General features: G+C 45.8%; 1 protein-coding gene across 3 annotated transcripts in view; it reads right to left on the bottom strand.

The window, feature by feature from the left end:
* Positions 1 to 526: 526 nt before the first annotated feature.
* Positions 527 to 22,945, bottom strand: part of TMEM260 (transmembrane protein 260) — a 39,189-nt gene continuing 16,770 nt past the window's right edge. For 2 of the 3 annotated variants that reach the window (XM_071557269.1, XM_071557270.1), the window contains 13 exons: positions 19,006 to 19,183; positions 16,531 to 16,644; positions 13,828 to 14,007; positions 11,616 to 11,656; positions 11,055 to 11,138; positions 10,595 to 10,712; positions 9,468 to 9,640; positions 7,505 to 7,676; positions 5,957 to 6,105; positions 4,482 to 4,658; positions 3,688 to 3,741; positions 3,180 to 3,270; positions 527 to 2,107 (listed from right to left, as the gene is read on the bottom strand). In XM_071557269.1, coding sequence (XP_071413370.1) covers positions 1,835 to 2,107; positions 3,180 to 3,270; positions 3,688 to 3,741; positions 4,482 to 4,658; positions 5,957 to 6,105; positions 7,505 to 7,676; positions 9,468 to 9,640; positions 10,595 to 10,712; positions 11,055 to 11,138; positions 11,616 to 11,656; positions 13,828 to 14,007; positions 16,531 to 16,644; positions 19,006 to 19,183 — 1,804 coding nt within the window. In that variant the 3' untranslated portion in view covers positions 527 to 1,834. Of the gene's footprint in view, positions 2,108 to 3,179; positions 3,271 to 3,687; positions 3,742 to 4,481; positions 4,659 to 5,956; positions 6,106 to 7,504; positions 7,677 to 9,467; positions 9,641 to 10,594; positions 10,713 to 11,054; positions 11,139 to 11,615; positions 11,657 to 13,827; positions 14,008 to 16,530; positions 16,645 to 19,005; positions 19,184 to 22,945 lie in introns of those variants that run through there. The other variant, XM_071557271.1, reaches the window with a different exon arrangement.

The raw sequence follows: 22,945 nt of genomic DNA, 5'->3' as shown, positions 1-22,945 counted from the left end.
GGGAGAGGGTGAAAAATCAAGGATGTTATTGTGCAAATAGACTTAAAGATACTTAAGACTTGATTTTTATACAGGAAGCACCCAATGAAAGTTGGGAAAATCAGCACTTGGGAGAGAAATAGTCCACTTTAAGAAGGAACTATTAGGAATAGGGGCCATGTGTCCCTACACACACCTCAAAACTCCAAACCAACAGAGTATTTACCTGCAACACCCCTCACTCCTGCCCACATCCCAGTCTGCTCCTCCAAGCCTTGGGGAAGCTTCCAGAGATGCCATTTCATAACATGAACTTCACAGAAGTACATCATTCTCCTCTGAAAATTTTATTAGTCCAAATGAAACCTGGCCTGGCAGCAATTTGACTCCTGTTGGGCTGAGATCTCACAGAATCACAGAACAAAGCAGGAAAATTTCGATGAACACAACTTTTGGTGACAACACCAGAGTTTTGGGTCTGTCTGAAGCATTTGAAGTACATGTTAACTGGCACTATTTTGAAAAATATGGGCCTTTTTTTAAAAAGAAAAAGAGTAGCTGAGCTCTTGGTAACCAAATTGTTTGGCTTTTGGGGCAGACTGAAAAGCAGGATGGATTCACACCCTATTCTTTTGCTTAAAGCCCCAGACATCTCTGAAGCCACAGTTCTGGCATCCCCAGTATCACGTGGCAGAGGAGATGGCCACAGCACAGATGCCATGAACCACAGGGAGAGCAGAGTCTCATGGGAGCTGCTCTTGTGTTCCCATGTGGGGTCTCAGGACCACAATCCCAGGTGGAGACAGTGCAGGAGGTGCCACAGTGCTGCCTGCAGAGCCAGGGGGCACTGGAAGAGCAAATAAGTTGCTTGCTCACTGTAGGAAAACTAGAGCAATAAAGTCTATCCCAACAAAAAATCCCCATGTAATGAAAAGCAAAGCAAGGGAGGCACAAAAATATGGGTTGGTCCCTGTCCACCATTCCATGCCAGCAGGATGAATTGTCCTTCCAGTATCCAAAGGGGCTGTAGAGGGACTGTTTATCAGGGCATGGAGTGACAGGACAAGGGAGGATGGCCTCAAACTGACAGAGGGCAGGGTTAGATGTTTTATTAAGAAGAAATTCTTGACTGTGAAGCCCTGGCACAGGTTGCTCAGAGAAGCTGTGTCTGCCATGTCCCTGGAAGCATTCAAGGCCAGCTTGGATGGGGCTTGGAGCAACCTGGAATAGTGGAAGGTGTCCCTGCCTATGTCAGGGGGTGGAACAACACGAGGTTTAGGGTCCCTTCCAACCCAAACCCTTCTGTGATTCCATAATTATGATCCTGCAGCACCCCTGGGCACAGGCACAGCCAGGGCACAAAGCACATCTGAAACAGGCTCCTGTGAGGGCACCATCCCACGTGCTTGTCCTGATGGAAACCCACCTTACCACACTGCCTTGTGACCATAAAAACACAGACACAGCATAGCTAACAAAAAATGGCTGTAGGAAATCTCTCAGCTCAGTAACAGAGGACACAATTAGATGCTAAGTAAATTTTTACATACAGAAAGGATGCTGCACTTATTAAAAAGAAAGATCTTTACAGTACAACAGAATCACAGGTTCCTTTTAAAAGAAAACTTTCCTTTTGGAAAGCCAGTATTTTATTTAGTGATGGGCTTCCTCCCTGAACCCCCAAAGTTCATTTGGCAACAGCAATCAAAGACAAAACATCAGTATGTTCCTGCACACTTGATTTCCTCTCTGCTGTCAGTTCTGTCACCTTTTAAAACCAGTCAAGGACTAATTCAGATTTTAAGCCTTGACTTCAAACTCTGAGCCCTTCAGCAGGCGGGTGGAGGACGGGGCACTATCCAGCTCCCTGCCTCAGGTCTGCCTTCCTTTTCCTCAGCCCCTGCAGCTCCTTCTCCAGGTGCTTCACAGCCTGCAGGATGTCCTGTCGCTGGGGATCATCCTCTGCTTTCTCAGTGTACAGAAGGAAATGTTTCACAGTTTCAGAGAGCAGCATTTCGGGATCCACATCCCCCCGATGGAGACGCAACATCCTCTCGCAGGCGATGGCGTAGTTTTTGTGCCAGTTCACCGGGTGATGGGGATGAGAGTTGACAATTTCTTTGTATGACTGTTAAAGGAACAAAACAAGAAAAAAAAAAAGAAGGAGTGGGGAGCAAATTAATGGAATGAAGGGGACCAACAGCTCTTAACAGTGTTTCAAAACTGCCTGTGAAGGAACAGATGCTATTTAGATGTCCAAGTTCAGAGCTGGAGTATTTCTGTAATTCACTCTGTGTTTGCCATTCAACAGCATGAATCAGAAATCCAAGGGGGGCTGAAACGTTTCCCTTCCGATGGCAGCTGTTTGTTTAGAAACATCACAGATGATGGTGATAACCCCAGGGCACATTATGTGCTTCCCCCAGAGAGGTGTTACACCAAGCTGGGGAAAAAAAGAGATTTAACTGCCACGCCTGGAAGAGATTTATTCAATATTTCAGGAGATCAGGACATCTTCCACAAGACTTAAGCAGTCTGTTGACTTGAGAGGGAATATTCATAAGCTCAACAGTGGGCATGTGCCTGGGAACTTTGCAGAGCAGCAAAAAATCACAGCAAAATGGGCAAGAATTAAGAAAACTCTTTGTTGACTCTCTGCTGGGGTGTGAAATACTGCTCCTCTCTGCTGACACACACTGATCACTTCGTGCATCTGTTGGCATCTCAGGCAGTCCAGTATTTCCAGAGATACCTACACCAGCTTAGGGGTGTTATTCTTTGGTGTGAAATGCAGCAGAATTAATTTGCAGTGAGAAGACTGTTGGATTTTACACTTGCTGGCTCAGACGCACGACTGTAACGACAGAGGGGACAAGTGCATAGGGGGGACTTCAGGACAAGCAATCTCTTGGCATGGGTTTGGAGCCCAGCACAGACAACATAATTAGAGCAAAAGCAGGGTGTTGACTGGTTAGCTTTTGGCATCCTCCGTGACCAAGGGGGCAAGTAGGAATGGATAAAATCCCTGAGCAAATCTCCCTGAATCGGCTGTGCTCCCAGTTTGGATAAACAAGGGGAATGCAGACTACAGGGCCTGGATAGAAACACGTTTCTATGGAGTCAAGAAATTAAAAAGAAAAGGGAAAGAAATAGATGATGGAGACTGCAGGGAGCACTCCTAACCCAAACAGATGACTTACATTGTATGCAAATGTGTAAAGTTGTGATTTCATTTCTGCAGTCACGCTGGCACTTTCTGCAAGGTCAAATATGAAGAAAGCTGTTTTCATCCTAGGAAAAGAAATAAAACTTCCATGTAGTAACTGCTTAATGGAACCAGCTCACATCACATGGTTACACACACCTTCAGCATGTCCATACATGGATGGGACAGAACACCAGCACCTCCATTTAAATCATCAGTGATACAAATTTCTCTCAGTGATGTTTTCTCACCCTAAGCCTCTTTCTGCTCCTTGCAGATACTTTGAGCAGAACCCTTAAGTGAACAAAATGAGCACTCTCCTGAAGGCTTTGCTGGAGGCCTTGCACGCTTCAGCTCATCCTGCCAGCCTTTTCCTTCTCAAGCTTGGCACACGTGGATCCAATAAGGCCATGCCCCATCAAGCTGCCCACTTTGGTGTGTGCTTCCACACCACTGAGCTGGCACTGCCCACCGGCTGTTGGAAAGGAGCAAAGCAGAATTACCTGGCCTGCCACATCTCCTCGTTGGCCACAGCTTCCCAGGAAGAGGGACTGAAACTAAATGGGAATGAGAATAAAATTCAGCCATCAGATCCACGTCACTGTTTTACCCACCACAAACCTTCTAACCCAGACAGCTATAGACCCCTCAGGCAGAAGTAAATGTGTTCTGAAGCCTATGGCTCTGACAGCAGAGAATGCAGATGATCTTCTCTCATTCATAAACTTTATTGCTCTCCGTCCATAGAAGGAGCCTCTGGCACATCAGGTGTCTCACAGCAGCCCAGTTCCCAAAGTGAGAGATGTGTTTTACCACAGCAGGTCAGTCTATGACAATTAAAGCTTTAGATGTCTAAAGTCCTCAATGATTTTAGCTCCTGATCAAGTTTTAAGGTCACAAATGGACCTGATACATGACTAGAAATGTCCTCACTATATTTCACACTACTAAAAACCATAGATCATAGAATAGTTTGGTTTGGAAAGAACTTTATAGACCATCTCATTCCAACCCTCTGCCATGGGCAGGGACACCTTCCCCTGTCCCAGGGTGCTCCAAGCCCTGTCCAACCTGGCCTGGGACACTTCCAGGGATGGGGCAGCCACAGTTTCTCTGCTCAACCTGTGCCAGGGCCTGCCCACTCTCACAGCCAAGAATTTCTTCCTTATATCTACCCAGAACACAAACCGTTATGACCATGGCTCATGTTAATTCCTCTGACACTGCCATGGATCTAACAGTGCTGCTGGCAGAAGAATGATAAGCAGAAAGGAGCAGAGTCTCCTCTGTCTCATACCTGCCATAGTCTTCAGTCCAGTTATAGAGATCCCTTGTGAGACGAATCCACTCTCCTGGATCAAACACAGCATTGGAAGGAACCAACTTCTCACATGTACCCCATGGCCAGAGCGAATGGCTCCTTCTCCAGGTCGAGTCACCTTCATGAAGACCTATGCAGACAAACACCTCCTTACTGCCAAAAAAACAACAGAGACAGCAATTGTGAAGCCAGGCCAGGCCACGGGCCACCCTGTGTCCATGAGCAAACCACACACACAGAGTGTTTTAAGTTAACAGCTAAAACATCCTACACTGTTGTTGAATTTGAGTGTCAAAATTTCCATCCAGTGAAATCTTCTTTGGGCATATCTTTGTTCCAGTATTCAAGACCTCAAAGAAAGACTAAGGCAACGTACAAACCTTCCCTTGGGGCCAAGTATTGACACACATGGGGAAACTTCTGTCACAAGAAGTGGTGGTTAATCTTTTGCAAGAAACCAAACAAGCTTTTGAAAGATGTCACAGGGTAAGTTTTCTTCCTGTGGTCTTCATTTTGTGTGTGAAATTAAATCTTGAGGTTGAATTTTTGGTTGAGGTGAGATAGGAATAAGAAAGGACGTTGTTAAACAAATTCTGGTTTGTGTTTTTCACTGGAACAGGGTCATAGTGGATGCTGAGGGTTTGCTTTTACATGTGGATCTGGTTGTGCAGCACAAGACTTCCTGTGGCACAGATACCTGTCCAGACCATCTCACATCAGAAAGGGCATGTTTTGGGCCAATTTGCAAAACAGCTCTTCTGCTGCAAGCAAATACCCCATCTGGCACTGCCCATCTTGTGCAGCCAGCACAGGTGGCACATCCTCTCCCCTCTCCTGGACCTCACAAACATGCCAGAAGCCACAGGAGAAGTCCCATTTCTTCCTGACAGCACCTGGCTCTGCTCTTCTGCCTCCCCACCCTCGCCAGGCTCACCCTGGCTACTCTAAATGCAGATGCTATTCTTATTCATGTGAGTATCTAATCCTTTCTCCACTCTTACTAAGCTATTTTTATATGATGATTATTCCTGGAATACATTCATTCTATGCTAATCAGTTGGCCACAATGTTCACAAAGGAGAAGCAGCAGCAATTTGCTCTCCAACCACCGTCGTTTTGAGTGCACAGGAACGTTCCTTTTTCTGTGATGAATTGTATCAACAACAACAAAAAAACCCATCAGTAAACACTCTGATCACCCTCTTATTTTTCCCCTCCTAAAAACCAACCCAACCTCAAAACAACAGGCAATATTATATCTGGATGGAGTTACTCCCGCACAGATATTTGCTTTAATTGCAAAAATAATCTCGCCACCAGGGAGGAAGTCAGTGGAGAAAATTGGTCTTTTGGATGCAGTACCAAGCTGTTCCATAAACAATTTGCAGGGGAAAAAAAGAAAAAAGGTTGAAGATTTTAGGAAAGCTGTTACATATGAAAGAAATGCTTACTGTTTATTTACTTTGAGGAAACGATGGAGATTAAAAGCAAGTGTCCCGTCGGGTAATACTCCTTCCACAGGATTCCATCTCTTCCCAGGAAAGCTCACCCCAGGTAAATGCTTTGCCAGCTTGGGTAAATACCATTCATAAGTCATCATCTATCATAAAAAAATATTACCATAGTTAAAAAAAGAATCAAAGTTTTCATCCATTTTACATCCAGAAGAAGTGGGTTTGGGAGGAGCAATGGCTGTTTGCTCAGTGAGGGCACCTCCCATGCCAGCAATCTGGGCCCACACCACCAGATCAGGTCACCAGTGGTGGCTGTTCAGAGGCACATGGTCTTCACTCTAACACAAAACAGGCACTGCTGGTAAGAGGCACAACAGGGATTTGGTTTGGATGAACATGAGGTGGTGGGTTTGGGGTTTGTCAGCAAGTCACAAGTTCTAGTTGCAAAGCCAAGTGTGAGGAGTTGCAAAGCCAAGTGGGGAGAGGCTGAGGGAGCTGGGGGTGTTTACCCTGGAGAAGAGGAGGCTCAGAGGTGACCTCAGCACTGTCTAGAACTACCTGAAGGGAAGTTCTGGCCAGGTGGGGGTTGGTCTCTTCTCCCAAGCACTCAGCAATAGGACAAGGGGGCACGATGGGCTCAAGCTGTGCCAGGGGAAATTTCAGTTGGAGAGCAGAAAAAAGTTCTTTCCAGAGAGAGTGCTCAGGCATTGGAATGGGCTGCCCAGAGAGGAGGTGGATTCCCCATCCCTGGAGGTTTTTAACCTGAGCTTGGCCGTGGCACTGAGTGCCATGATCTGGTAAAGGGACTGGAGTTGGACCAAGGGTTGGACTTGATGATCTCAGAGGTCTTTTCCAACCCAATTTATTCTGTGATTCTATGATTCTATGATGTGGTGGTGCAAGTGTAGGTGTTCCTTTCTGTAAGGGTTTTTTTTTATCTTCTCTCATTGCTCAGTGAAATAGAGTGCAAACCACCCAGGGACACACAGCACCCCTGTTTTAGTGTCAAAACCAGAGGCAGAGATCTGCAAAACCACTTTTGGGGGACCAAGGTCACAGAGGGGATGCAGTTAATGAGCCTCAGCATGCTAAAACCCTTGGGAGAAACCCCAAAGCTGCACCATCTATGGGGCAACTGCTGCTCTCCTGCCCTTCAGGTGGCTACCAGAAGCCTTCTGCTGCCTCAACATCCATATTTCACTGAAATTTTAGAGAACAGCTGGGTCAGAGCTTCCTCAGCGAAGCAAACACCAGCCCTGTGCCACATCTGGGTATCTGCTGTGATGAAGGAATTTGGCTTTCCTTTCCTTCTACCCAGTATTGCCTCCCTGGTGGCTCTTTGGGCATAATAAATGGGTCTCGCACACCACGGTCCATCCCAGGGTTACCCACAGCCCTTCAAAAAAATCAATTTTATTTATTTCTACATCATGAATTTTATTTGAGCAAAGAGACCCCCTTGAGGAGATAAAGGAACAACTGAACTTTTGCTTGGTATGTTTCAATCTGGCAGCTGCCTCTTTGAAGAGCACTTTCTGAACCTACCTCCTGGTCCACTAAGGTGATATCTGGCCTCATCCCCTCACAGTAATGGAGGTAACGGAGAGAATTCCCAGGTAAGTCTCCTCTCAGCAGGATCACTGCACCCATGGGCATAGAGGACAGCAGATTCCTTGCAAACTTATCAACAACATAGTTGTTGCTCTGATCACAAGCACTTAAGAGATAAAAAACAGTATGTTAAAATCAGATATTTGCACAGCTTTGTGTATCTTCAGAACAATTTTATGCAAGAAGCAACCACAGGGGAAATCCACCCTGGTCAGGCTTGCTGAAAACATCACAGAACTACAAGATGGTTTGGGTTTGAAGGGACCTTAAAAACCATCTTGTTCCACCCCGTGCCATGGGCAGGGACACCTTCCACTAGACCAGGTTGCTCCAAGTCCCATCCAACCTGGCCTGGAACAGTTCCAGGGATGGGGCATCAACAGTTTAATCATTCCAACAAATCATCTCCATTTCCAGAGAAACTGAGATGCAGAAATGAAACATTTAGATGACAGTCCCCCCAAAAATGTAAATCATTACAGTTTTGCCAAAATACACACTCATTGCATACCTTCACCTTAATTCTGCTTTTTTTTCCTTAGGTCAAACCTAAAGTCTTACTAGTTGGTGCTGGAAGTGCCAGTACAATGATGGTTCTGTAAATTATTTGAAGTCCTCCTTGTCCTTTAATGTTTTAATTAAACATTAGAAGTGCTTTTAATTAAGCATAAAAAAGCCAATTTTTTGTAGCATCAGGCAGAAGGAGATTTATATTACCTGAGATTAGATCATTTTTGTGTGCACAAATTGGACTCAAGGAGAGGACACTCCAAGACTTGGCTTAAGTCATTAGCTGTGACTGGCTCATCCATGGACAAGCCTTTGGAAAATGTGTGTGCAAAGGAAGGATTCCTGAGGATGAAGTCTATTTTTCATTAATCAACCTCTACCTGAGTATCCCTACTAGTACACTGATTGCTATCTAAGTGACTGCAGGTGCTTGAGGGATAAGGAAGCTCCACACTACAGATTTAACTCTTCAAGAAGGACAAAAAAACAGAAAAAACCCACAGGGCACAAGGAAACCTGAAGGAAAGTAAGGGTAGTTTGGGTCAAATGAATTCTGCCAACCTCCTTTGGAAATAAAGCACAGATTTAAAAGAGGTTTTTATTAGAACTTTATGTATCTACAGAATTTTCTTCCTACAGCCTACATGGGCCCCTCAGTTCAGGAAAGAGATTGAGGGGCTGGAGCAGGGCCAGAGAAGAGCAACGAGGCTGGAGAAGGGATTGGAGCACAAGTGCTGTGGGGAGAGGCTGAGGGAGCTGGGGGAGAAGAGGAGGCTCAGAGGTGACCTCAGCACTGTCTAGAACTGCCTGAAGGGAAGTTCTAGCCAGGTGGAGGTTGGTCTCTTCTCCCAGGCACTCAGCAATAGGACAAGGGGGCACAGGCTCAAGCTCTGCCAGGGGAAATTGAAGTTTTATGGAGATCAGAAACAAATTCTTTGCAGAGAGAGTGCTCAGGTATTGGAATGGGCTGCCCAGAGAGGGGGTGGATTCCCCATCCCTGGAGGTTTTAAACTGAGATTGGCTGTGGCACTGAGTGCCATGATCTGGTAAAGGGACTGGAGTTGGCCCAGGGTTGGACTTGATGATCTCAGAAATCTTTTCCAGCCCAATCGATTCTATGATTCTATTCTATGATTCTATGATGATATCCCCATTTACAGCCTGGAGTTGGTGCTTGGTGACTCTGAAGGAGAACAAAGAAGGGAATCCTGTCCTGCAGGCTGTGACCACATGAGCTTAGGTGGGATGTGCGAAGTGTCTTTCCCACTTCCAGACATGGACAGAAACCCCAGGAGCAGGGGTGGGGGGTCACAGGAGCACCTCAACTGCACAGCACCCCACAGACCTGCAGGGCTGCACCAAGAGACATGCCCAGGGGGCTTCTTACCTGTAATTTGTCCAAACTTGAGAAGCAACAAGAGCAAGGGCACAGAGCCACTCCAGCCAGGGCAGCAGCCGGCTGCCCTCCAGCACGGTGTTCCCGATGGAGGTGAGCGTGGCCAGGCCCAGCCCTGCCAGCACAGCCACCACGGCACTGCTCTGCAGCCAGAACCTCTCCACCTGGCACACAAGACCACAGAATGCCACAGTGAGTTGGTGTAGCAGGGTGGGTTCTACAGTTGCTGGAAAAGTGAGGCTGAGCACCATTAAGAGTTCAGAAAAACATAGTGTCTTTATTAATAGAGGTGACCAAATAGCAGGAACCCAAAGAAAAGGGAAAGAGAGGAGGAAAAACAGGAGCCCTACTTGTAAATATTCCTCCCTTACCCAAGCATTACTCAAGTAGGTTGTCTTACCAACTCATGACAGTCCCCCAAAGGCAGGGACTACATCTTCTAGGAGCTGGCAGACAGCAGACCCCTGCTTTGTTTTTGGGGAAAATACCACACCCAGAGCATGAGTCCTCTCGCCTTTATTGAGCTTGCTGGTGACGTCTGCCTAAGGAGGTGTGGCCAGAACCACCCAGGTAGAGGTCTCAGGCTCTGCCCTCTTTCTCCTCACTCCCTCCTTCTCCTGTCCTCCAAAGGCTGGCAACCAATAGGAGAGACCCAAATAACTTCAGTTTATGCAAACTCTGTCTTCAAGGACGAAGCCTTCACTCTATCAGCTTTTGTTCCTTAGAACTTGGCAGGAAAAGAATAAATCTTTCACAGGTGGCATGAGCAAAAACACAGACCAAAATGTCAACACTATGAATTCCTGATACAGTTGGGTTAGAAGGCACTTTGAAGCTCATCCAATTCCACCCCTTGCCATGGGCAGGGACACCTTCCACCAGCTCAGGTTGCTCCAAGCCCTGTCCAACCTGGCCTTGGAACTTCCAGGGATGGGGCAGCCATCTCACAAACCCTACTTTTGTGTCCCTAAACTAAAAGGAAGCAGAACAAGTAGCTATATTTCTGCACCTTATGCAGCTTCAAGACAACCACCTGCTCCTGGTCAGGTGATTTTAAGGTTTTTAATGTTTCTTGCAAAAAATAAACGCACCAGAGGAATTTTTGGAGTGCAACTTACCACACCTAGGAACAGAGGCTTTGTAATGTCCAAATTTGCTCTCCAAGCAAAGAAAAGGGAGTAAAGACAGAGCATTGCAGTGAAGAGCCAGATCACAGGTGATTTCTGCTGCTTAGTCCTATTAAAAAAATAATGTATCACTCCTGAGGCACACTGAAAAACAAAACACAAGTTATACGTGCTTGAAAACCACTAACTCTTTGCATTTAATACAAGGAGCCTTTCTCCACCTTTGCCACTTATGAAACTTCTGTTTTCAAAGCACAAAACCCATCAGGATTTCAGGATTTTTGAGCTTGCATTCTACAAAGCCATGGGGTTAACCAGAAGCACAGGGATATTTTGCTCTTAATAATAGATGACCACAGCCAATTGCTGCAGTTTGTGCCCCAGCAAGAAGAAGGCAAAGCAAACTGCCCATCAAAGTGCACATCAAAGCAAATATTCTCGTCCTACTTACAGCAGTGCTGTGCTCCCACAGGCCACCAGTGCCAGGGCAAGGACAGGAAGGGAGAGCTCTGACTTCATCTGCTCCAGCTGGAAACTGTGGAGAAATTACTGCATGGATGTGCCACCCCCAAATCACCCCTTGCACTCAACTGAAGTGCCAGGAGAAACAGGGAATAAGCCCAACATAACATATTCCCATTCTGCTGTGATTAAATTTACCAGAAATGGGAACAAGGTTGGTTTATGCAGCAGAATTTGGAAGGCAAAATCCCTGGGAGGGGGATCTAGCATTTCATTGGAAGACAGACAGGCATGCATGTTGTCCCTGTGACACACACAGCCCCAGCTTTGGCCAGACCCTGAGATTAGCTCAGTTGGTTAAAACTTGGTTGTAATAATGCCAAGGTCATGGGGTTCAATCCCCTGTGTGGGCCATTGACTTAAGAGTTGGACTTGATGATCCTTGTGGGTCCCTTCCAACTCAGAATAGTCTGTGATTCTGTGATTGAGAAAATACCAGCAGCACCAACAGGTTTCTCTCCATTAAGAAGCATATCAAGATGTTACTCACACCAACATCTCTCTCATACTGGATCCTGTCTCGGACTTGGCCTGGATTAAAAACAAAGAAATCCATGAGAAATCCACACACTGACAGATTATCACTGTGGCAAGAAAAAGCCTTTTCATTTTCTCTTTGCAAAAGGACAGCAAACTCTACTCAAACCCTCATGGCAGGATTTTCTCCCACATTTTATGAAGTGCCCCTGTGTAGGTTTTACTCCCTGGATAAGCATTACCCTGTGATTTGAGCATGTCATGTGGTTTAGCCATAATCTCTGCTGTATCATGGAATCATAGAACCATTTAGGTTGGAAAAGCCCTCTAAGATCGAGGCCAACCATTCCTCCAGCTCTGCCAAGCCCACCACTAATCCATGTCCCCAGGTGCCACATCCACAAGGCTTTTAAATCCCTCTAGGGATGGGGACTCCTCCACTGCCCTGAACAGCCTGTTCCCATGTCTGACCATCCTTTCTGAGAATATTTTTTTCCTAATAGCCAACCTAAACTTCTCCTGGCACAACTTGAGGCCATGCCCTACATCTGCATGGTGCAATTATTTCCTGGGACATCTACCCACAGCCTGAGACAAGCTGTGGGCCTCAATTCCTTCTTTCTTACCAGACTTGTCCCTGACAGAGGCAGAGCTGTACGACATTTTTATGAGATACATGGGAATTTTTATTGCAGAGACCTGCAATCTATGGCACAAGTCTGGGAAAGAAGGCATGCTCAGTGGAGGTGAGGAATTACCTTCACAGCTGCTTGTGGGAAAAGTGGTGGCTACCAGAAAAAAGATAAACAGATTCAGGAGGTTTGGAAGGAATATTTAATCTCAATAAAAATCAAATTGTTAACTGCATTCAGGATTTAATTAAAAAATAAGTGTGAGAGGATGGAGAGCCAGCTCATAGCTCCTGAAGCTCCACCTTGCTGGCAGCTGATGCTTCCTGGCCCCACACACATCCCTCACAGGAGATGACATTTCTGATCCATGGCTTAGAGGTGGAATCCTCTCCTGAGTATTTCCTGAGGTGTTTTTTGACCCTGTCTGCCCTTAAAACAGAGCTATGGGATGCAAGGGCTGTCTGTCCATCCAGGCAGTGTTCTGGAATTAGCCCAGCTGGCACTGGGACCAAACGCTTGGATTTTGCTGTATTTATTGCTCCTGCTTCAGACAAGTTCATTGCAAATGTGATTTGTGGTGTAGGATTACACGCAGTCCATCCCTAAGCCTCCTGAACATCAACTTGAATTCATCATATTTGATGGAGAGAGGAGTTAAGGGATTTGCATGCCTTGGTATTGCTCTGCCCAGCGAGTCTTATCCTCGGGAGACGGCTGCGAATAGGGCAACAGGGGAAATCTCAGAAGTCCTTCAGAGGGTGGATCTTATCTCTGTAGGAGTTTGGGAAAGGTTTAGTGGCAGCAGCAGGAATTAGCATGTCTTTTGACACACATCCTACAGCCACACAGCTCTCCCAGAAGGCTGTAGTAGCACAGTGATGGTGCTCACTGCGTGCAGGGGCTTAATTTCTGAGGACATGGGGCTCCAAGCCCCAAGGGGTGATACAACATGGAGACCACATCGTTTTATCTTTTTCTTCCCAGTGGTGCCATTTTCCAGCCCCCTGCACCGAAATCTCTGAAGCAGAAGGACAGAAACTGGGGTGATGGGCACGTGTTTTCCTTGGGTGGCCAGAGCCAGACATCCAAGTCAGGGTTGGAGGAGGCAAATCCAAACCCTACACCATGCAATGCTTCCCTTCCTTGGCAAGAACACAGACCTCAGCAACTCAAATCAGAGGCAACCATTCATTTAAATTCAATATTAGTAACTTAGGAGGAATGACTTTTAAACAGAAAGTGCTTGTGGCCTCTTTAAAAATATGACAATAATTGTTTTAAAACAAGAAAACTACAAAATTGATGCCACCACTTCTCTCTAGTTTGCTCTTTGGGCTCTTACACGCAGAAGACCCCTACACAGCTCTAAGGAAATAAAATGGCTCACACCATGAAGACAAACAGAATTATCTCTTTGTTTTCCCACCCATGTGATCCATTTCCCAGAAAAGGCAACAGGCCAGAAGGTCAAAATCAGAAATAAACCTTAAAAAAGAAACCATTTCCAATTTCTTTCCCCGCGTGCCCTTAATCGTCACGAAGAACAGTTGCGTAAGTTAAAAGAAAGTCATTTGGAAAATGATCCTTATTTACCAGATTGAATGTCCCATATTCTTCCCTGAGAAAGTGGGTCAAAAATCCTTGAAGAGTCGTCTGGTCTCCCCATGTCCAACGGGCTCGGTTGAGGTAGGACGAGGCAGGCAGATAGAGATAAGGCAGCAAACCAGCCAAGAAGCATAAACCCAACTTCAGCAAATGGCCTGGGGACAATTCCTGCACCAAAATATGTCATATTGCATAACAATGTTTATTTTAGTTTAATCACGCTGGAACTTCAAGAACAGATAAAGAAAAAACATCAAATATATTTACACAGAGCTGATCTCTCAATTTATAGTAAGTCCCTACAAAATGCTATGTTAAACCTTACGATTTTGTGGATTACTAGGAAACTGCATCAAACTGATCTCCTTTGCATGGCAGGGTGAAATTTAAGTGAAGCAAATAATATTAGCTAGGACTCATGAGTATCATACTCATTGCATCTTTCACATTTAAATCATGGCATGACATGCATAGATGGCTGAAGCACTGCAAGGCTGAGATAACCCACTTTGCAGCGATTAAGAGTTGGCTGGTATTCCATCTGGCAAAAAAAACACCCCACATAAATGCTGCTCTAGTACAACTACACACATCACCACCATCATCAGGAGTCAGTTTTGCCATTTACTTTATCGTGATTACAGTGGCTAAATTGGATAGGCCAACTTTTGGGGTGGGATTTTCAAGACTGCCTAAGGGGTCAGGAAGACAAGACTTTCAAAGGGACTTCTGTGCCTAACTCCTTTAAGTGCTTTGGAAAATCCCACCCTAGAATATTGCACGCTTGCTTTATCGTTAGCCACTGCCCTGTCAATCAAAGCACTTCCCCAGCATTTGGGGTTACAGGGAAGAGGCACCACTCAGAGGGATGATCCACGGAGCAGAAAAAGGAGCTTGATAACGGTGGTGGCCACAGCTCCTTCAGAAGAAAGATGGCTTGTTTTCACTTGAAAAAGGCTGTTTTCCATCAATTATCCTTGTTATTAAGTGGTTTTCTTCAGCAGGCACTACTGGGCTGTCTAAAGCATTTCCCAGGATTATTATATTGGCACAGTGTTGTCCTTGCTGAAAACCATGGAGGCCTCTCTGGACCTCCCTGGTTAAAAAACCAACAAAAATTTTGTTTAAAGAATATAAATATATTGCAGAAGTGAGTCTTCATCGTGTTAAGGGAATTATAGAGCTAGAAAGGGGGCTGTTGGAGATGCTGAACAGATTTTGGATCAAGCTTTCCCGAGTTGCATCACACCTCTTGCAGCTCACACACTTCACCCTGTGCCATTACTGAGAACCACCCAGGATTTATCTGTTTGAGGGTGGAAAAACACAGGCAGGACTGACTTGGCAGCAACCTGCCCAACTGTCACCTTCAGAGGGACAAAAGAGAGAGGGGGGAGTAGGTGGAGGCTTCCCAGACCCACTTCCAAAATGGTCAGATCACCTGCATTGCTGAGATGTGCCGCCGTTTTCTGGGCAAAGTAGAGTTCCTGCAACACACCTGCACCCACAGGATGCCCTGACTCACAGGAGACCAGCTACAGCAGACCAGAGGTCCTTGGATGGCACCCAGGAGCCTCATCCAAATGGATGTATGTGACCTCCATCCACCAGGAATGTGTTTTCACTGCCTTACACAATGATCAAGTTTAATAAAGAGCTGTAGAAGGGACATCTTGAGAAGGGGATATATTTGAGGGGATCAGAGACTTGCTGTTGAGCTGGAGGCCAACCTTCCTTTGGTCCTCTCCAGCACTTCACCTGAAAGCTGATCTCTCCTAGGACTCGAAAGTCCTGGATACATCAGAGCTGGAGGCCACTGAGCCTGGCACATCCTAAGGAAAGACAAACCTCTGTGCCCTTTATGCCGTGCTGGCTGCACCTTCAACCATCAATAGTAGTCAGAAGATGCTCTGCCATGAGAGGGCAGGGCTGTTGTTTGTTGTCACCAGGGAGAAGTAGCACACAATGGACTGCCTGTGCCTCTGACTCTGCCCAACAGACATTTATCTGCTCTCCTGTTTGGTAGGTCATTGAACTTGCTGTTATTTTATACAGGCTGAGCAGTCTTTAGCTCCGAGAACTATTTTAGCTTAACAGGGTATTTGCAAACAGCTGGGGCAGAGTGTTCCTGTGCCAGGAGACACAAGTGGGTCACAGATTGCTGGCACAAGCAAAGCTCCTAAACTGTGATCACAGAATCATAGAATTATTGATAGTTTGGGTTGGAAGGGACTTTAAAGACCATTTCGTTCCAACCCATTGCCATGAGCAGAGACACCTCCCATTAAATCAGGTTTTTCCAAGTCCCATTCAACCTGGCCTTGGACACTTCCAGGGATGGGGCAGGGACAGCTTCTCTGGGCAACCTGTGCCAGGGCCTTCCCACCCTCACAGGGAAGAATTTCTTCCTAATATTTAAATGTTAAAGCTGCTCTCCTTCAGTTTAAAGCCATTCCCCCTTGTCCTATCACTCCATGCCCTTGCAAAAAGCCTTCCTGCAGGCCTCCTTTAAACCAGAGCCCTTCAGCTCAGTGGTGTCAGACATGAACTGCAACTTCAGTGGGTGATAACTGACCAGTTCAGGCAGACCACGGACTGCCCTGGTTTGTACAGCACCACAGAAGTGGCAACAGTGCTTGGAAAGAAGAATCACTCACAGCCTCAGAGAAACAGGGTCAGCAAATCACGTACCTTCTTTCTGAAGAGCCGGGCGAGAACCCAAGGCACAACACACGCGATGTAAAGCACAATCGTGTGCTGATTGCACAAACTGAGCCCACAGCAAAAGGCACCAAGCTTGGAGATCTGAAAAAAACACCCACAATTACTGTTTACAGTTTGTAAAAACATCCAGAGACCAAGAAAACTTCAGTGCACCCTCACAGGAGAAAGGCAAAGACATCAGTGAGCACTGGTCAGTTGTAACAGAACACACGCTATTTTTGATTATTTACAGGAGGATTTAATTTGTTTAACATAAAATATTCTTTCAGAAGTGTCCACTTCAACTGCTATGTCTCCATGTACACAGAGATCCCATGTAGCATCATCACACTCTCATGAGTCCAATTCCCAAACCCCAGCTGCAAAGGGGAGGCTGCCCAGTTAACTCCAAATGATGGAAATTCTTCAGAAGTCATGCCCTAAAATAATACCATTATCTACAGAGACCTCATTTTTTATAACAGGAATGATTTTTCCCTCCCCTTCAGGCACAGAGGACTAAAGTCAGGGCTACACAAACTTCCTAAGCAAAGGGAATTAAGGGTGATACCCCTCACTAGTGCAAAAGCTCCATTTCAAGCATCTTTGGAAGACTTTTCTGATAAAACAGGTAACATATCCAGACTATGGAGCACAGTGCAGAGTATTTCTGCTGAGGAAGGCTACAAGAACAACTCCACACAGAGTCCTTGGGTCAGTGCCACCTACACCAGTGCTCCTCCTCTAAATTTGCCTCCTCCTCCATCATCACTGCCCATTTGGTCCATGTTACACCCTGAAGCCACGCCAAGGGCAGCTCCTCGGAGGGCAAAAAGCCACCAGAGCCCATGGACAGGAGCAGACAACCCATCCTCATCTTCCCACCCATTCCCAAGGATAGCATTTCCACAGAAACATAGAATGTCCTGAGCTGGAAGAAACCCACAAGGATCATCGAGTCCAACTCCTGGCCCTGCCAGGACAATCCCACCAATCTCACCATGTGCCTGAGGGCCTTGTCCAAACACTCCTGGAGCTTTGTCAGGCCTGGTGCTGTGCCCACTGCCCTGGGGAGCCTGTTCAGTGCCCAACCACCCTCTGGATGAAAAAATCTTTACCTAATATCCAACCTAAACTTCCCCTGCTTATTTCAGCCACTGGTGAGGGTGGTGTGTGAGATGCAAAACTTGCCTTGGTGTAGTGATGGAATGACCCTGTAATTTTTAACTAACTGCTCAGCATTCCATGTTGGAAGCTGCCTTGCCATGGAAACACCTGTCATAACTTCGTAAAAAACCTTTTCAGAGCTGCCTGGCAGGACTCAGAACAACCTCAGTGATTTTTCAAGTATCTTGATGAACCCCAAGCACACCCCTGAGGATGTCTGTATGACTATCTGATTTATGAAAAGCACCACGAGCTTGCTGTTGACAGCCTGGCATGGGATGCCAGACACCCAAAAAAGCATTGGAGCAAGCTCCTTAACTGCTTCTGAAAATCTCATTTGAAAATCCCATTGGAAACTGGGCATGTGAAATGTGGGAACAGGTTGGAAAATGCCCAGCTCCGTGTCAGTGGAGTTCAGGTTGTGGGGGATCCTGGGACACTGTTCATTAGGAAATAAAAAAAAAAAGAATCCAGTGGTGAAACAAGGTCTCTGTAACCATTGATAAAACATGTTATTTGAGAACTCACGAAGCTGAGTAAACTACCAGTGCAGACTCCTGAAATTCTAGCCTAGCCTGACAAAAATCCTTTTATTCACACAATTTACAGGAGTCACAGCAGGCAAGTCTGTCAGAGGGAAAGAGATCAGATGTTCAGGCAAACAAAAGTAGAAGGAACAAGACTGCTGAGTGAAAATATCATTTGGCTGCCTAGTCTGTTAATAAAGTAGAGAATAAAGCATGAAATTTAAAGTCTCCGTGTTTAACAATGGTATTATTTTAGGGGCACATTTAATTTCAAACGAAACATTGATTGAAAATTTGGTTGTTTCTGGTTTTGAGTAGAAAGCTGCGTTTCTGACTAGATGAAGTTTTCCGTAAAATATATCTCTTTACCCCAAAGAAAAGTATCAGTTCTGAAAACAAAACCTTGAACAGCCACAGACTAGTTTGTGTCTTTGATGCAGGATGACCTAAAACATTTATATGAAAATGATTTTGCTTTTCCTATTTTCACCCCGTGGGTATTAAACAAACCAACCCCAAACATCCAACAGGTCCCAACTCAATCCTTAAAAAAAGTGTACAGGTTTTTTCAATGTTTGGCACTTTTGAACATCCATATAGGTCAGGGATGGACACCACCCAGCACAGGTGCTGAACCAAGTCCCAGAATTTAGCCTTTTTATTTAAACAAAACTAAATTAACAGCCAACGAACATGAAATGAAACAGACAGGTGATAACTAATTAACAAAAAGATAAAGAACTATTCACTTTGCTGGAGATGTTTTTACCTTGGATCTCTCTTTTGCAGTGGATGCCTCCTCAAAGTGAGCAGTGAGAGCCATCAGCAGCCCCACAAACAGATTGTTTAAGCTGAAAACCTCCGCCGTGATGGACCATTGCCATGTTAGACGAGAAAATGAAAACACCCCCGCAGCAAGGATTCCTCCAGCATATGAGCCAGAAAGCCTGCAAACACAGATAACATGAAATCTTCTTTTCCAACAAAAAAGCCTACTTTATTGTCCTTCTTTTTTTTTTCTTTTTTTTTTTTCAAACATCCTGTAGCAGCAGCCACGGCTGCCACCCAGCACCCTGCCAAAACATTAGATGGTTAATACCTTCCTAATAATTTCTCTGCAAAGGATTGCAATTGGGAAGAGCCAGTCTGCTCTTTTGCCAGCCACCCAACACCAAGGAATCCTCTTCTTGCAAGCGCCATGAAAACTTCCAGGGAGGAATTTGGTTCAGAAACCCTGAGGAGCGATGGCCCAGTGGGTCGTGGTGAGCAGAGCCAGGGAGTCATGCGGCTAACGGGATACTCTGCTGGAGGAGCTGCCAGGAAGGGTGCAGCCCAAAATAAAGAGTGGATTACAGTTATCCATGATGGACAGCATTAGTAGAGCTTTGCTGGGGGGTGTTTAGTGTCTTGGGGGTGGGTGGAGATTGTGGCACCCACGGTGCCAGCAGGGAGAGGTGCCCACCAGGGTCAGAGCATGGAAAATGGGTGTCAGGTCCAGCAAGTGGGTGAAGCACCCACTGTTGGGATGGCTGTGAGCCCAAAAGTCGGTCATCTCTGCAACTCCCAGATGGGATTATGGCACACATTCCCCACAGAACTGCTTGCCCAACTCAGTTTGATCCTGCAGTCGGCACAGGGAGCCCAGAAGATGGAACTGAGCCCAGGAAACCTATTACTCCCATTCTGCAATAATGGCTCTTCCCACCAAGTCTCACTGGGAGCAGCTCCAACTCTGCCTGTTTGGAAGGTCTCCCCTTCATGAAGTCACCCTGAAAAGATGCCACATAGGGCACAACCAGCTCAATAAAGCCTTATCCAAATGCAGAAATAGCTGTGGACAAAGCTGCTCTCCAGAAATTCACCATCCCACTGTAAGACTAAGCCAGTCTCTGCCACAACCTGGGTATTTTCTAGTTCTCAGGAATGCACAATTCCATTAATTCCTATCATTTCCAGAAGGTTTAAACCAACAATTACAAGCTACCCAACTTCTCCACCAAGCCACATGTGTAATTTACTCCTAAATACTGGTTGTATTCTCTAGCACAGCCAATGTCCTCAGGTGGTTTGTTCTGCCCATTGGTGATGGGAGGGCGGATGTCCACACAAGACTTATCTAGACATAACTCTGAGACAAAAGGCAACAAGGACACAAAACTCACAGCCCCCACAAGCAGAGATGTCCTGCTGGCAGAGCACTCTCTAGCAAGGGCTCCTCTCCTTGGGTATGGTTTCCTTCCACCCTCCTGAAATGACCTCAGTTCAGACACCCTATTTCTGTAGATGCCAAAGAAGGACTTAGGTAGACTGAACAGGAATTTTCAATTCAATAAAAATGAGAAGCAAGATTCATGAGGAGACAGAGCTGGGATGAGGGCTTGGGAAGACCAGGTCTCTAGTCCTTCTCCTGCCACCAACATGGGACATATTGGGTGGCTTGGGACAAGCCACTCCACTGTTGTTGTCAAAGTATCTGCAGATATCTGAAAAATAAGTCTGATGATTTTTATCTCTTTTGCAAAGTATTTTGAGATCTGCAGCTGCAGGAGGCAGCTGGAGGGTGAGAGGTAAGGAGTCAACACCAGAGAAAAAGAAAACTCTGAGGTGTTCCAAGGCCAGGGCAAGACAAGCTCAGGGTGGCACAGAGTTCAACATCAAGACTGTGGGAAGAAGTCTCAAAAAATCAGTGCAAGTGGAATAAAACAGTCTGAAAATTCCCAAGTGACAGCAAGTGGGATTGTTTAAAATCAAATGTGAAACCAAAGGGAAACAAACATTCAAGGTCAGGTTGGATGGAGCTTGGAGCAACCTGGTGGAAGGTGTCCCTGCCCGTGGCAGGGGGGTTGGAAAGAGATGGTCTTTAAGGTCCCTTTCAACCCAAACCATTCTGTGATTCAATGATTGGATGATTCTAAACCTGTGTCTGCAAAGTACCCCTTAAGCTTTTGAAGAAAAATCATGGGGAGCATCCTCAGTAGCAAATTAGTCAAACTCCTGGGATCTGCTGCTGTGCTCACTAACATGTGTCACTGTGGTGGACTCTTCCAATGTCTGAACTTCACTGTGGCTCAGCACAGGTCCAGGCATTTGGCATGAAATTCTCCAAGGCAAGACCTGTCACTCACTGCATTAATATAATGTTTCAAAATCACACAAAACCCAGCCCAGCAGCCCCAAGTCCATCTCCTCCAAAGGATGGGTGAGACACACACAACCTGTCTGGTTTCAACCCTCAGTGGCTCTGGTTGTGTTCTTGTCCTCCCTGTTACCACCAAGATGTGGCACCAAAACAGAAAAAGGAAAGATGCAATGGAGTTTGCAGGAATTGAGTCAAGAGTGGCTTCTGCTCCTAAAGAAAAATACCAGGAAAGGGGAGCAGGGCCATGTGCAATAAAAACACGAGAGATCCCCAATACACAAACCTACTACATAACATCCCTGTGTTTTGACTAAACCTTTTAAACAATTCAAACTTCTAAAGAAACAACTTTGTAAAACCCTTTGAAATTCTTGCAGGGAAATAATGTAAAAAAAAAGTTAAACCAACTTTCCCAAAAATCTTTGGATGAAAAGCACCATTTTAGGCAAATGTCCCAGTCATTTACCAATTCTTCTTGTCTTTCCCAGAAAATATTTAAGCATATCATGAGAGTTCAAATGAGATGAAAGCAATCCCATCCTCTTGATAAAAAGTGTCAAACCTGCAAGTTGAGTTTTATGAAATAAGGCTTAAGCAAAAGCTATTCAACCCAAGCTTACAGACTTATTCCAGCTACGTGGGGCAGAGTTCACCTCTGCTCATCAGGCACTGAGGGGTCAGGATCCAAAACCAGATGGAGTCCACAGAGCTGTTTGTCAACAGAGCTGGTGCTGCCTTTAGTTTCATGGAATAATAGAAAGAATCAAAGAAAAGCTTAGATTGGAAGGGACCTGAAAAATCATCTCATTCCACCCCCTGCCATGGGCAAGGACACCTCCCACTATCCCAGGTTGCTCCAAACCCCAAACAACCTGACCTTGGACACTTCCAGGGATGGGGCAGCCACAGCTTCTCTGGGCAACCTGTGCCAGAGCCTGCCCACCCTCAGAGCAAAGAGTTTCTTCCTAATATCTAACATAAATCACTCCTTTTTCAATTTGAAGATATCCCCATTGTCCTGTCTCTCCAGACCTTTGCCCAAAGTCCCTCTCCAGCTCTGTGGTAACCCCTTTAGGCACTGGAAGCTGCTCTAAGGTTTCCCTGGAGCCTTCTCTTCTCCACACTGAACCACCAGTTTCCTGGGAAACTCATGGGAAAGCCAGACTGCTGAGCTCAGTTTGTGATATGGAGCACTGATCTCCTGGAAGCACACTGGAGCTTAAAAAACCAAATGGAAACGTGTTGCATTCTTGAAGAACATGAAGAAAGAAGCTTTGGGAATTGGAAGCTGGAGACCAAAAGTACTTCTAAAGGTTCTGTTACCAGCAATGAAAATTAAGGACTTATGAGCTTGCTGATTCAGAAGAAAACTCTCTAAAGTGGAAGCACAGAGCAGGTATCTCCAGAGGTGGATGAAGAACATTGGCAGAAAAACCCCACGTCCTTTCAGGTCTACTCAATGCAGCAGTTCACAGTGCCAAGTAGCACCAGTAGGACGAGTAGAAATTAATCCCATGAAACTGTCAGCATGATGATGGGGGCCAAATTCAATCAACACAGTATTGAGGAT

The sequence above is a fragment of the Pithys albifrons genome, chromosome 6 (assembly GCF_047495875.1).
Source record: "Pithys albifrons albifrons isolate INPA30051 chromosome 6, PitAlb_v1, whole genome shotgun sequence".
NCBI classification, from domain to species: domain Eukaryota; kingdom Metazoa; phylum Chordata; class Aves; order Passeriformes; family Thamnophilidae; genus Pithys; species Pithys albifrons.
The sequence above is the reverse complement of the archived record's forward strand: the minus strand, read 5'-3'. Positions and strand labels throughout refer to the sequence as shown.